The following is a 14322-nucleotide window of genomic DNA, read 5'->3' as shown; positions in this document are numbered from 1 at the left end:
TTCCAAGCCTTGCCTTGATGTTGCCCTTAAACTGATGCTGCTTCACACTCTAGAGGTGAAGGATTAAAAGATGCATTATTATGAACTCATTCAGAGCATGAAAAATCAACAGTAAAGAGAACAGGAACTGACACTCTTTCAGAACAAACTGGCATATCCTGTAATTTTGTGGTTATAGAAACAAACTCTACAAGTAGTGTACAACATATAACACTATTTACAGAACACCATCAAGTGAGAAAATAACATGCAACTAAAATAACTGCTTTCAAATAAATGCTTTCATTCCTTCAGTTTCAGTAGCCAATTTATCCCAGTCAGGGTTGAACAAGGCAAGATACACCCTGTATGGGACGATAATCCATTACAGGGCACCATGCACATGCACGTTTTTGTGAAGCTAATCCACTTACTGGTGTGTTTTTTGGACAGTGGAAGGAAACCCACATGAACACAAGGAGAACATACACAGAAAAACCACAAAAACAGTAACCCAAGCACTGGATCGAACCCTGGACCCTGTAGAAGTGAGGCATTCAGGTATTTTGTTGTAAAATTAGTTAGACAAATTCACCAAATTGTTCTGAAGGGCGGCCAGAACTGAAGGACGGTTGGCCATTTGCTGAGCCAGGCGCTGGTTCTTCACTGAAGCGGTCAGCTTCTGGGGCACAGTGTCCCTGATGTCCGCCAGAGGAACCTGCTGATGCAACATCATGGTGAAGCTACAGAAACGCAAGACAGGATGAAGAGTGAGAACAGCACTAAAACAACCCCCTGACACACTGTTTTTTGGCTTTTACCTCCCCTTTTACCAGAAGTTAATTTGACACAAGCTTTGCCTAAGCAAACATTGGTTTCTCTTCTTACCGCTCATCTAGTGACAGGGACGTGGTGCTGTTCAGCAAGATCTGGATGGATGGTGCATTCATCTTTAACAACCCACTCTGTAATGGGCAAAAAACATTACGCAACATTAGTTATTATAAACTCCAATAAAACTGTGCAAATTGAGAATCTGGATTAATTGACTGTTATACTTTCTGTATACTGCCACATGAGCAAACTAATCAAACCCCAAACACCATGAGTCTACCTGAGTTTTACACACACACACACACACACACACACAATATATATATATATATATATATATATATATATATATATATATATATATATATATATAACAAAAGTAATAAAATACAATTTCATGCCACAATAGTAAACGCTTTGAGCTTGATTGATATATAATAGATAACACGTGTAAGGGAGACATGCTCCAAATTAGCAAGCAGTTTTGGTTTGCAGCAGATAATCACCTATTGTAATTGAACCGCATTGCTCACAATGTCTGTCGGTTACATTACTCAGACAGCTAAATATAATATAGTCCCCCAGTGAATACTATTAAAGTCTGTCTTTCGGTAAAAAATATATCACATTCATTTCACTCGTATTATTTGTGAAATTAGCTAAATATACAAATCTGTCCAGAGTGAGATAGCTAGCTAACGTCCATTCTGTTACATTTGCAAAATGTCTTCTTACAATAGACTAGATGTTAAAGTTATATAATGTAATACTATAGATGGATATGTATTAGTTACCAAATGTTTAGCTGTAGAAACGCTAATAAATTTAACAAACGGCTCGGAGATATAGAATAGGAGAGACTGAAGCAGGTGGGAGAGATTTATATTTTGTCGCCTGGTTCAAACCTTTTCTCTACACTCTGCTCCTGGGTCTGTGGCCCACAATTCCCATTGTAACCGCTAAAAAAACAAACAGTTTGCATACTTTACAAACATATATATTTTACTCACTCACGTACAAACTTTACAAGTGTGTCTTTGTAGGTTTTGGGAGTCACTGGCAGCATACTGCAGTCCTAATGAGGATCAGGACGCGTTAGATTTTGACGATATGCGAGTAAGTTTTCCAGTTATGTTCATTTCAGACCAATTCCACGTCTCCCTCTAGTGTTTCCTCCGTGTATCACAGGTCAAACTTCATTGAAGTGGCTTAGAATCTTTCACTGTTATTTCATCCTCGCCAAGAAAATGTGGTGGTCTTATAGGTTTAGTACTTCCGGTTACTTCTAGTGTGGTCACTGCACAGCAAGAAAAACATTTCATTCAACAATATATCTGTTAAAAGAAGAAGCATTTTTAATACGTAATTAATTATTTTCTTGTGCTCTGCTATTTTTGATGTTAAATTCAGGGCCCCTTCCTCTCCAACCACACATGAACCAGTGCACGGAGTACTGATTGCCCTGTCTGCAACAAAATATATGGAAAATAAAGTGCATATATTACACATTATACATTATACATTACACTTTCATTCTTAGTCCCTAGGGGCCAGTGGCCATATCTATGATCGTAGAGTGTCCCCTAGGGGTCAGGGGCCATATTTATGCTAGTGGAGGGTCCCCTGGAGGCCAGTGGCCATGTTTATGATCGTAGACGGTCCCCTAGAGGCCAGGGACCTTGTTTATGCTCGTGGAGGGTCCCCTAGGAGCCAGGGTCCATGTGGATGAAAAATTAGAATGATTCTTCTTGTTATTTTTTTATGGACTTAGATTTATGAAATTGGAAATGTGAATTAAAAATCTGAATTTGAATATTATTATTTTGAATTCGTATCATACAATCGGAAATTGTTTTTCGTGGTTTGAAAAACAGGTGCTTTGTCCAAAATTTAATAGAATTTTTTTTTCTCAGGCTAAAAAAATTTAAAACCTGATGAAATAAGGAAAAAAAGGGGGACAATGAAGTCGTTTGAGAAATGTGCTTAATACAATTTGTGCATTTTTTCCCCCAGAAAGAGCTGGACGTTTTCTCTTACAGCCTATTTCTGATGTTTGAATTTAAGCTCATTCATGAACGACTGAAGCCTACCATGAACTAATTTAACAATGAAGCATTAACTTTACTGCTGATAAAAAGTCACAGATAGGGATTTAACTGTTGGCTGCGCACTGTTTTCACTATAGTCTTCATTAGGCTTCTAGGCTATCGGATCGTGACACATCTCAAACTACACGATGTCTGAAAAAGTATGTATTATTAGGGTTTTGCGTCAGTGATGCACTCAATCCTAATGAAATTTTGAGTGAGACAGACAGACACCAACGTCACTGTTGGCTGTGATTCTGTGCAGTCTGTCTGGCTGAGAAGAGTGTAGTGATTGGCTGGATTCACCATAAGCCCGCCCCCCCCCCCCTCTCTCTCTCTCTCTCTCTCTCTCTCTCTCTCTCACTCTCTCTCTCTCTCTCTGGGAGCGGCAGGATATGAGAAGGAGGGCGCGAGACAGATAAACAGAGAGACACGCAGAACTTCAGTGGAGGGACAGAGGAGGAGACAGCAACAAATCCAGGAACATTTATACACGTGACTCCTCAAAACCTGTAAGCACACTTTTATTTCACTTAATCTTATACTCGAAGTGTCTGCAGTTCGTTTTCTATGTTTCTAAAAGGATTATGCGTTGAGGAATGTAACTGAAATGTTTCTCTACATTAATTACTGATCGAATTGTGTTTGGACCAGAGCACTGCATAGGCTCTTGCGTGTAATAAGTGTGATTAAATGAATTGACTTGCATTTGCTTGTAGTTTATAATAACAGTTAGCTTTATTCACACTCAAAGCATGTGGAAAAGTTCAGAAGTCAAAAGCTATGTGAAGTTGATCTCAAGGTTTACGCATGTGAACTACTGTCATTCGTGCTTATCTGACATACTAAGACATACTAAGCAAACTTCATACACATGGTAGACCTCATGATAGTGTTTCATTCCTCTTAAAGAAATCTTCATCTTCTACTAGTGTTTTAGAGGACCTTCCAGGTTACCTGATGTTAGCTCGGATATGTGCTGCTTTGTTTTGAGTCTCACAAAGTATTTTTGAATGACACTTTTTCATTTGTTCCCTCTCTTCCTCTATCCCTTATCTAGGGCACGAGTATGTCTGTGAACTCTCCCAGTAGCAGCGATGCATGTTTGAGCATCGTTCACAGTCTGATGTGCCACCGGCAGGGTGGCGAGAACGAGGGCTTTGCCAAGCGTGCCATCGAGAGCCTTGTGAAGAAACTAAAAGAGAAGAAGGACGAGCTTGATTCTCTTATAACCGCCATCACCACTAACGGTGTCCACCCCAGCAAATGTGTCACCATCCAGAGGACGCTGGACGGCAGGCTGCAGGTCTGAGCACTAAAAATGATGAAATGGCCCTTTTCGAGTGAAAAAAGTTACTATATGTGTGTTTTCCCATATCGTTGTTTATAGTATAGATGGAACTTTCTTACACACTGTTATGTGTGTATTATAATTCACCCAAGGGCAAATTACTCTTTGATCTAGTCCAGTGGGGAACATTGTGAAACACCACAGTGATGTAATCCTTTGCTGTGTGACTGATATGCCATTCTCTCTGTGTTTAGGCTGGACTCAGTCAGATCAGCAGTGTCAGTGATAACAGAGCAGTTACTGCTGTGAACTTAATGGCGCTCTCATAAAGCTTCAAAAAACTTCACACGTATTAGCTTTGCTCTTGCCAGTAGACTAGATGCATGCCAAGATCTCCACAAGACAAGAGACTCTCAAGTGGGAATCGTCTGACAGACAAGACAGAACACCAGTTCTGTTCAGAATTACTGTTGTGGCCCGTTTCTGTCAGCAGCTCACCGTTTTGTTATCCTGACATGTATATGGTTGTTGTGTACTCTTGGCTGATGAAGAAACAACTACAGAAGAGAGACTGAGAGTTCCCTTCCCCTCCCCCAGTTGCAGACAGAGCGAGGGAACGAGAGAGAGCAGGAGAAGGAGGGGTGGAGGGAGAGAGGGTTGTTTTGTCTGAGACGCAGGAAAGGGGCAGGGTTAAGTTAAGGCCTGTCTGTCTCTCTGTCTCGGAGTGTGTGTGTGTGTGTGTGTGTGTGTGTGTGTGTGTGTGTGTGTGTGTGTGTGGGTGTGTGTGTGTGTCTGTCTAAGAGTGTCAGAATTTGAAGTATGTACACAATCTACACAAGTTTTAAGCATGTGTTCACAGTATATCTGTGCTATATTTCAAGCAGTGTGTTTATTTAAGATGTGTTGGCCCAGTTCTAAACCCTCATTGGTGTGTGTGTGTGTGTGTGTGTGTGTGTGTGTGTGTGTGTGTGTGTGTGTGTGTGAGAGAGAGAGAGAGAGCGAGAGAGATTAGGAAGAGTACGTTACTCTTTGTGGAAGTTAGGCAAACATAACATAAGTTTTGAAGTAAATATCAAACTCTGTTTGGAAGTTAACCTCACTTGGTTGGGACCAGATGGTTAGAATCGAAAGTTAGCTCTCATTTTGTCTTTACTATTTGGGACAAATACTGATACACACAATACATTATCTCTCTTAGCTTGTCCTTCACAAGCTAAGAGAAGGCTGTAGGAAAGGCTGAATCACGCTGAATCATGCAGTGTCTAAGCTGGAGGCTGTGTATGAACTCCGTGTGAGCTGTATAGATGTTCTCTGTCAGGATTCAGGTTCTGTTTTTACTTTACCAGCCATATTTTGTTGGTTTATAGCCCTTTGTGCCTTTCACACTTAATTCTTTTTCTTTATGAAGTCAGGATGTTCAGAATGTGATGGGGAAATGTTTTTATTATGGCACATTCCCTTTGCTGCTCTTCTTTTCATACCTGCCACTCCATTACCCTTGCAGTTACAAACCTGTTGGGTTTCCTCTTGTTGGTTTTCTTCCCCATGCACTTTGTCATAACAATAACACCCCCCCCCCCCATTGGTATATCTCTGTAGGTAGCAGGGCGAAAAGGCTTTCCTCATGTCATCTATGCTCGACTGTGGCGTTGGCCAGACCTCCACAAAAACGAGCTCAAACATGTCAAGTTCTGCCAGTATGCCTTCGATCTCAAGTACGACAATGTATGTGTCAACCCCTATCACTATGAACGGGTGGTGTCTCCAGGCATCGGTATGTGTGTGGTCCTCATTTTTTTTAAAAACCCATAGTAATAGGAAAGTATGACTAATACACTAAGAGAAGAACATCAGATGCATTACAAGGCTTAAATGGAATTTGTAGAATTTTGTACACTTTATATACCAACCATGGTTCATCAGTTCTTCGCCTCGGGTTTCTGTCTTACTCTAATGGTGTAAAGATAGACCACGTATACTGTATGTAAAGAAAGAAATTTCAGAATGATGCAAAATTATATAAAGACAATATGAAGGCAAAACAACTACACCAGATTCTCATAGCAGAATATAGACACAATGTTCAGTAAAATCCAGTCAGTGTGTTACCATAGTAATAATATGGCCAGATGACCTTTCTACAGCTAAAGTGTTTTTGCTGTTTCTGTTTCTGCTTTCTCCCAATACAGTTGGACTAAGCTTACAGACCACAGGTAAGAAAGCCAAACAAAGATTCACTTGTGTTGTCTGTGTCCGTTTGCTATCACATATCTGAGTGCTGCAGAATGTTTTGTGTGTGTACAAGAGGTAGTTTGCATCCTTATCAAAAAGCTTCATAGTTCTGTTAGTCTCAGCTTGTTTTTACTTATATTATGCAAATGTTTTCGTATTTTATGACAAGTAAGCTGTTGGAACAGCTGCATGAGCAGATTTGTAGACTATTCTTTTCCAAATCAGCTAGGTAAGGCACAGGTCTATGCAAATAATCCAGAAACTGTATATGAAGTGACACTGATATATGAAGCCGTTTGTAGTCACACAATAAACCTGAGAGATCTTTCACAAAGCGAGCTTATAAAATCCAGGCCTATTAAATGAATCAGACAGGTGTCTGTAAGTTCCAATAACAAAATCCATGTTTCAGTGTGGGCTTCCAGTAATTATAGAATCTATAGCAATCTCCGTGGGAAATGCTGGAGGATCATTCTTGTCGCAAAGTAATCTGGGAGCCGGTTGCTAAAATGCCTTACACTTTATACACACTCCCTACTACACCCGATTTTACATTTGTGGCTAATAATAACAGGATGTCCCAACTGTCTCCATACATAAGGGATTGTCAGTGGATGCTCCTGGACGTCCACTTCTCGGTTGGTCCGCAACACTTCCAGTCTTTTTGAATTTGTTAATAAGTTTGGAAACAGTGTCATGTGTGCGATGTGCCTGCCATGTTTCCTGTTAAAGTCCATTGCAACCAGGTGAGAGTTTCCCAATACAGCCATGAGAATGATTACAATGCGTTCTTCTTCTGTCAAAGGCACTCTTAAAGGATATCTGAAAAAATAAATAAATTAAATTTATATGTATATATGTATGTGTGTGTGTGTGTGTGTGTGTGTGTGTGTGTGTGTATGTGTGTGTATATATATATATATATATATATATATATATAATATAATATAATATAATATAATATAATATAATATAATTTCTCCTATGTATGGAGACTTTTGGGACCCCCCTGTAGATTTCCTGTATGCATTTAAGTTACTGGTTTAGTTATTCTATCTATATCTAAGTATTAAAAACTGGATTAGGATCTTATAATATGTAGAGTACTTGTTAAAAATTAATTACATCCCAATATTAAAGCTTGCTGGGATATGCATGATAATATGTGTGAGGTTGGCAGTTATTTTTTTTACCCAGTGGTGTGGCAGAATGTTCCTGAGTATATGTATGATTTTCTATATCTTCAGATATCTTTTAGGTTGGTGGAACCAAGACATCATGTGACTTATCTAATAGAACTGATCACATTAAGCTGACATGTTGCAGGTTTCTCCAAAAGCATATGCTGCTATCGTATCAGAGTTGGGCTTGTTAAAATAAGGCGGGCTTATTTAGTTAGTTCACTTAGTGGAATACCCTGCTGACCCCAGGCCATACTAAGACAAAGATTCCCATAATGTTTACATACCGCCGTTTCTTGCCCTCTACAGCCAGGCCGATAAAGGAAGAGTATATCCATGACTGTATCCAGATGGACGGTCCACCCAGAATGCCCCCCCAGCAGGACCATCATGCCCCAGAGCACTACAGCCAACAGCTACCCCCACTCCAACTGCCCCCAGAGCCCCATCGTCATGCCCCTCCATCAGTAACCCTCTACCCCAGCCTGCCCCTTTCACCACCTTGTAAGTGCCACTAATGAATCATACGACCTTGCAATCATGACAACATAATTGGTTTAAATACAGTTGGGCATAGTAAATAAACTTTCGAAATGACTTATCATGGAATATGTATTTTTGAAGTAGGGAAAAATAAAGTTGTGGGATTCTTTACAGTTTTTTTTTTTTCACATTGATTTTTTTTCCCATGAAGACAACATTCTTCAAATCTGTCCTTTCTATTCACATTTCATAAAAGAGCCTGTATTATCTTTTTCTTTGGTAATATTTTAATATATCACCAGTAACATTAAGAAACAGATGTTGATCACACTATAACAACAATCTGCATAAATGTGCCCTTGGTTAGCTTTTCTGAGCTTTTTATATAGATGAACATGTTTGTTTAATGGGACCTGTCTCATCATTGTAGTTTAATTATGCAGGATGTCAATGAAATATTGAAATAAGGTGAGTTTATATATAAATAAATGTGTGTGTATATATATATATATAATGTGTGTGTGTGTGTGTGTGTGTGTGTGTGTGTTTATGTATATATGTATATAAGTTTTATATATAAAATATGTATACACACATATATATGTGTGTATATATATATATATATATATATATATATATGTGTGTGTGTATATGTATATTTACTTTATATATATATATATATATATATATATATATATATATATATATATATATATATATATATATATATATAGGGACATTGCAAAGTGTCTCATTATATATATCATAGATATATTATTTCCGATATATTTGCCTTTGTGTAAGAAGAATATTAATGCTTATTCTCTGTCTTTGTATAGCAAGCAGCTCCAGAATGTCCCTGCAAGGTAGCCATTCAGAGGGCCTACTGCAGATCGCCTCTGCTCAAAGCAGGGCTTTGGCATCCTGTTCTCCCCCCACCACTCCTACACACACACCAACAAAAACAACAACAACACACAGCCAGACCTCAGGCCAGCAACCTGATGCAGATCGCTGCAGTCAGGGTGATTACGGCACCTCCAAACAGACCCAGGCACAGACCTCCTACCACAGTGAGTAATGGCAATGGAGTCTTCATTTTGGAAATAAATAAACTGTAAACTCTGTTTATGAATTTTAACACATGGGCAAAGCTCAAATTAGATCTTTGCTCATATCAGGCCTGTTCTAGATAATGTCTTAAAATAGTGTAAATTCTCCAACGTCACAGCAACAACTTGGACAGGCACGAGCACTGCCTCCTACACACCTATGGGGTCCCAGCAGAATGGGCGGAGTCACCAGCAGGGTCCTCCCCACCACACTGGTCATTTCTGTATGTCAATCTCTTGTTTCATTTAATCCTTCTGTAATCTAAAAATGTTTATGTAGACGCAATCTTTATTCGGTTATAATCTAATTTGCTATTTATCATTCTCGCCAGGGTCTCAACATCACACTCCCACCTCCTACCCTCAGCCAGTCTCCAACCATCCAGGTACATTAAACTGTACATACACACATACTTCAAATTTGATGTCATTCTTATTTCTAACGGAATTTAGTAAGAATTTTTTTTTTTTTCCTTCCTCATGTATACCTCAAGGTCCAGAGTTCTGGTGCTCAATCTCATACTTTGAGATGGATATCCAGGTGGGGGAGATGTTTAAGGTCCTGGCTAACTGCCCGCTGGTAACTATAGATGGCTATGTGGATCCATCTGGAGGAGACCGCTTCTGTCTGGGGCAACTGAGTAATGTGCATCGCACAGATGCCAGTGAGAGAGCACGGTGAGCGTGTGTAGTTAAAAAACACTGTGTCCTTGCATGGAACTGCATGTGCACACATTTTCAAATCTTCATTATGTTTTTTTTTTTCATTTTCTTGAATTGTTTGCTGAACTTCACACTTGGACTATGCCACCAAGTATTTCTACCATAGCTGACTGAATTGTTTTCTTCTTTTTCTGCCCATGCTGGGTCTCTGTCCTGTCCCAGGCTCCATATTGGTAAAGGTGTGCAGCTAGAGTGTCGTGGAGAGGGAGATGTGTGGATGCGATGTCTCAGTGACCATGCTGTCTTTGTACAGAGCTACTATCTGGACAGGGAGGCAGGAAGAGCACCAGGGGATGCTGTGCACAAAATCTACCCAGGAGCTTATGTCAAAGTAAAAACATCACTGCATCAAACACAGATATGAACAAAAATGTTGCCATTATTGGACAAGGTTTAATTTACGACTTTAACCATGGTATTATTGTTGATGCCATGGCCCATGTGACATCTGTTGAAGTGAGGAAAATAAGGAAATGGAGCTCATCTACACGTTTGATTGAATGCCACTGTAGAATTTATTTTAATTTTTCTTTTTTCTCAGTACAATTTTTTTAGTATAAAAGATAAAACCATAATGATGAAACAAAAGCAATACAAACAGTTCACTGTCTGTCTCAAGTTTAAGTGCTTGAGCTGTGTCGGCTCCGTCAGCCCTGTCTTTCTTTGGTTCATAGTCTTTAATGAAAAGAAAAATAATCACGTAAGTAGGCTGCTGGTTATAACACACAGATGAAAGCAATTACTCATTACCTGCCAGTTCAACCTGCCTCCTTTCTTCATTCACAGCTGACTCTGGACCATACCTCTACTGCCAGGTCATGTTTTGACAACAGCTGTTACACCATTAGAGCTGCAACAACTAATCGATAAAATCAATAATAATCGATTATGAAAATCGTTGTCAACGAATCACGTTATTGATTAGTCGGTCTGCGCGTGGCACAGGGCACGTTTACTCCCTATGTTTCTTCTTTTCTGAAAATATGCATCGGAGAGTAAATGCATTTACACTATGCACTGTGTACTCTACAGTCTAGTGTATGAATATTAGAAAGGTAGTATCGTCTAAAATGGAACACTAGCGGTTTTTTTACTAACCGGAAGTATAAGCCGCTTCTTAGTCAATGGCGCATGACGTCATACACAGTAATGCAATGCCGCGGAGAACAAACTTTATAAAGCGGAGCTTGTGTAGCATTGAAGCACGACAGTGATGCACGAGCACAAAGTTATGTTTATATCCTAAATGCTCCACTGTGTGTAAGGGCTTGGGGAAACTGGTGCGAGTTGCTTAAAAGGTTTAGTTTAATTTAAGTTTATTGTCATTATATGTTGTATTTGCGCACTTGCAGTGTAACTTCTGTAGTTTATTATAACGGAAGTGATCTGTTAGTAATGAGGCCGCGTTGCTCCTCACTCGCAATGTAGACGCAGTAATACACAGTGTAGCGCAAGTAAGATCTGTAATGCCTAATTAAAACACTATGATAAAGTAAAAAATATGTCTAAAGTCTGTGAGTAACAGAAACCACCAGGTGCAGTGAAAGTGAGATTTTATTATTAATTTAGGACTTCAGTTTAATTCATTGCTTTTTGTGCATCCATAAAAAGTAATTAATGAATACTATTGTATAATATAAACAATCAGTTTTTGGATTTTATTTTAAATAAAACAAAAATGGTACTGAAAGTTTGCCCCCCCATCCGATTAATCGATTAATCGCAAAACAATCGGCCAACTAATCGATTATGAAAATAATCATTAGTTGCAGCCCTATATACACCATAAACTGTTTTCAGTAGCTACTTCTTTCACCTTGTACACTTTACTTTGAAACCTTTTAAAGTATAGTATGCTGAATTTGGGTGTTAAGGTTTGAACAGGTAAAAGGTAAAACAGTTCTGTTTACTGCCAATCAGGAGTTTCACATGTTGTCCGTGTGGGGTTTGTGTGGGTTCTCTGGTATCCAACCATCTCCCAATAACATTTCTGTAGCTGAACTGTTTATGCTAAAATGCCCCTAGGTGTTAGTTTGTGCGGGGGTTCCTGTGATGGGCTGGCATCCCAAACAGGGTTTATTCCTGCCTAACACCCAGTGTTCCTGGGATAGGATCCAGATCCCCATAACACTAAATGGGATAAAGTTACTGATGATGAATTAATTAAATCATTATTACATTATCAGCCAGTTTGAATATCAAATGGTTTCACCTACTACAGCATCAGAAGCACTTTGCTTGCTACAAGTCTCTGGAACTGAACTGGAGGAATGAACACCATTCTTTCAAAAGATATACCCTGAATTGTTGTTTTGAAGATGCCAGTAGAGAGCACTGTCTAACAGATTGCTCCAACATCTCTTGTACGTCTTCACAGATCTGGTGATTGTGAAGGCTATATCGTTTAGGATTTTTCATGCTCATCAATCTATTCAGTGTGCTCTCGTGCCCAGTGGATGGGGGCGGGGTCATTCAGGAAGAGACCACTTCCATCAGGATAGAAAAGTTTCAACATAGGGTAAACTGTGATCAGTCAGAAATAAATTTTTTATTGATTTCTAATGTCCCTTCCCTCTAGGTCGGACAAATGCCAGCAAAATGCCATGGGTTTTTCCATTAATTTGTCACCAATTTGTCCAGTATGGTATGAGTAGACATGATACAATGTGCCTATGTTTATTGTGGTAATAGAGTCAGGTATGAGTCATTTACAGTAAATTGTTTAGGAAATTAATCTGTACAACGAACATACCACAACACACATTTACTGTCATTTCTGTTCTTTCTATCCCCCAATCTTTTTTTCCCTCATTCTCTCTCTGTCCAGGTCTTTGACCTGCGTCAATGCCATAGGCAAATGCAGCAGCAAGCAGCAACTGCACAGGCAGCTGCAGCTGCACAGGCTGCAGCAGTGGCCGGAAATATTCCAGGACCCGGCAGTGTGGGGGGCATCGCCCCTGCCATCGGTGAGTCTATGCCTTTGTGTTAAATTTGGCATATATTAATTGCCATGTAAGACATAATTCATTGTTCTACTAATCACATTAATTTACCATAATGACTAATGGGCATGCTTATATTTACTGGTATATTTATTCAGGAGTATTTGTCTGCATTGTTCTGTCTCTACTTAGGTTTCTCTGCTGCAGCGGGCATAGGAGTTGATGATTTGCGTCGACTGTGTATATTGCGTCTGAGCTTTGTGAAGGGCTGGGGCCCGGATTACCCACGCCAGAGCATCAAACAAACCCCATGCTGGATAGAGGTGCATCTCCACCGGGCATTGCAGCTGCTGGATGAGGTGCTACACACCATGCCCCTCGCTGAGCCCAGCCCTGCCAACTGACCTGGTAACAGAGCTTAATCAAACACAGCATCTCACAAGAATCCACAACAGGGAACTATGGAGGAGAGATGGAGAGATGATGATATGCTCCATAGCTTCTCCCACATACACAGCATGCCCACGTGAACAGACAGTGACTCATGGAAGGAGGCAGACACTTACACAAGCTTTCCGTTGCCATGGCCAGCAGACTGAGGGGACCTCTGCGCTGACCAGTGTATAGTCCAATCATAAGACTGTTGACTCACATGGAAATAAAGACCAGAGAAAGATGGCACAAGTGAACAGGAGGCCCTGGAATTGGTGAAGAGTTGAGCAACGCTCGCTTCAAGAGAAATCTGCGTGTAGTCCTAAAAAGAACTAACGTGTCCTGTTATTCCTGGCCCAGGATATGATATGAAACGCTGATTTATTCTGTAAGAGCAGTGATACCACAAACACCAAACTTGGCTAAATGTAGGTAATGGACAGACAATCATTTTAAACTTTTTGTTACAATGTGTTTTTGTAACCCTGGGGTAGTATTTTAGCCAAAAGGTTTTTGTAAAACCAAACCAAAGCACTAAATCCTAAATAATTCGAGCAAATTATTTCATTGTTTGTAATCCTAGTGATGTATTTATAGCATTTTATATGCTGCAATACCAAAAAGGTAGCTTCTTTCGAGTGAATAGAAAATGGCAACCCTGAGTAAGCAAAGCACAAGGATTTCCTCATGTTTTCCTCAACTTGTCTTACGCATTATGTGTGAGATCTTTGATTACTTCTGAGAGTAGAGTATGCGGCACCTCATTTCATGCTGCAACCTTTTCTTATCATGAAGACTGTCTGTTTTACAGTAACTTTTAGGTGTTTCTTTCTGTTCCACCCCTCCTCCAACTTTTTGTGCCTTATTACCAATGAATACACGCTGTACCTTTTTTTTTTCTTTCTTTTTTTTTCTTTTCTTTTCTCTTAAATATAAATCTATGCAAAATCATTTAAGTTTATTACTGAGCCCATTTGTTTTTCACATCCAGACTGAACTAGTCCGTGACGTCAGTTTTAGACGTTT

The 14322-nt window shown here is 39.6% G+C and overlaps 2 protein-coding genes across 2 annotated transcripts; one reads left to right on the top strand and one right to left on the bottom strand.

Annotated features, from left to right (window-relative positions):
• Window positions 1–409: 409 nt before the first annotated feature.
• chtopb (chromatin target of PRMT1b) lies at window positions 410–1941 on the bottom strand. The gene is made up of 3 exons (XM_053628626.1): window positions 1824–1941; window positions 868–944; window positions 410–722 (listed from the first exon to the last, which is right to left on the bottom strand). Exons 2-3 carry the CDS (start codon window positions 927–929, stop codon window positions 557–559), a joined length of 228 nt encoding a protein of 75 aa, XP_053484601.1. The 5' UTR covers window positions 930–944; window positions 1824–1941; the 3' UTR covers window positions 410–556.
• A 1363-nt stretch (window positions 1942–3304) lies between these two features.
• On the top strand, window positions 3305–14247 carry smad10b (SMAD family member 10b). Its single transcript, XM_053628597.1, has 12 exons — window positions 3305–3412; window positions 3961–4206; window positions 5791–5965; window positions 6381–6404; window positions 7914–8108; window positions 8927–9160; window positions 9319–9423; window positions 9532–9585; window positions 9694–9877; window positions 10085–10253; window positions 12750–12888; window positions 13057–14247. Exons 2-12 carry the CDS (start codon window positions 3970–3972, stop codon window positions 13266–13268), a joined length of 1728 nt encoding a protein of 575 aa, XP_053484572.1. The 5' UTR covers window positions 3305–3412; window positions 3961–3969; the 3' UTR covers window positions 13269–14247.
• Window positions 14248–14322: the final 75 nt, after the last annotated feature.

Source organism: Ictalurus furcatus, chromosome 1 (genome assembly GCF_023375685.1).
Source record: "Ictalurus furcatus strain D&B chromosome 1, Billie_1.0, whole genome shotgun sequence".
In the NCBI taxonomy this organism is placed as follows: domain Eukaryota; kingdom Metazoa; phylum Chordata; class Actinopteri; order Siluriformes; family Ictaluridae; genus Ictalurus; species Ictalurus furcatus.
This window is presented reverse-complemented; position numbering and strand designations above follow the sequence as displayed.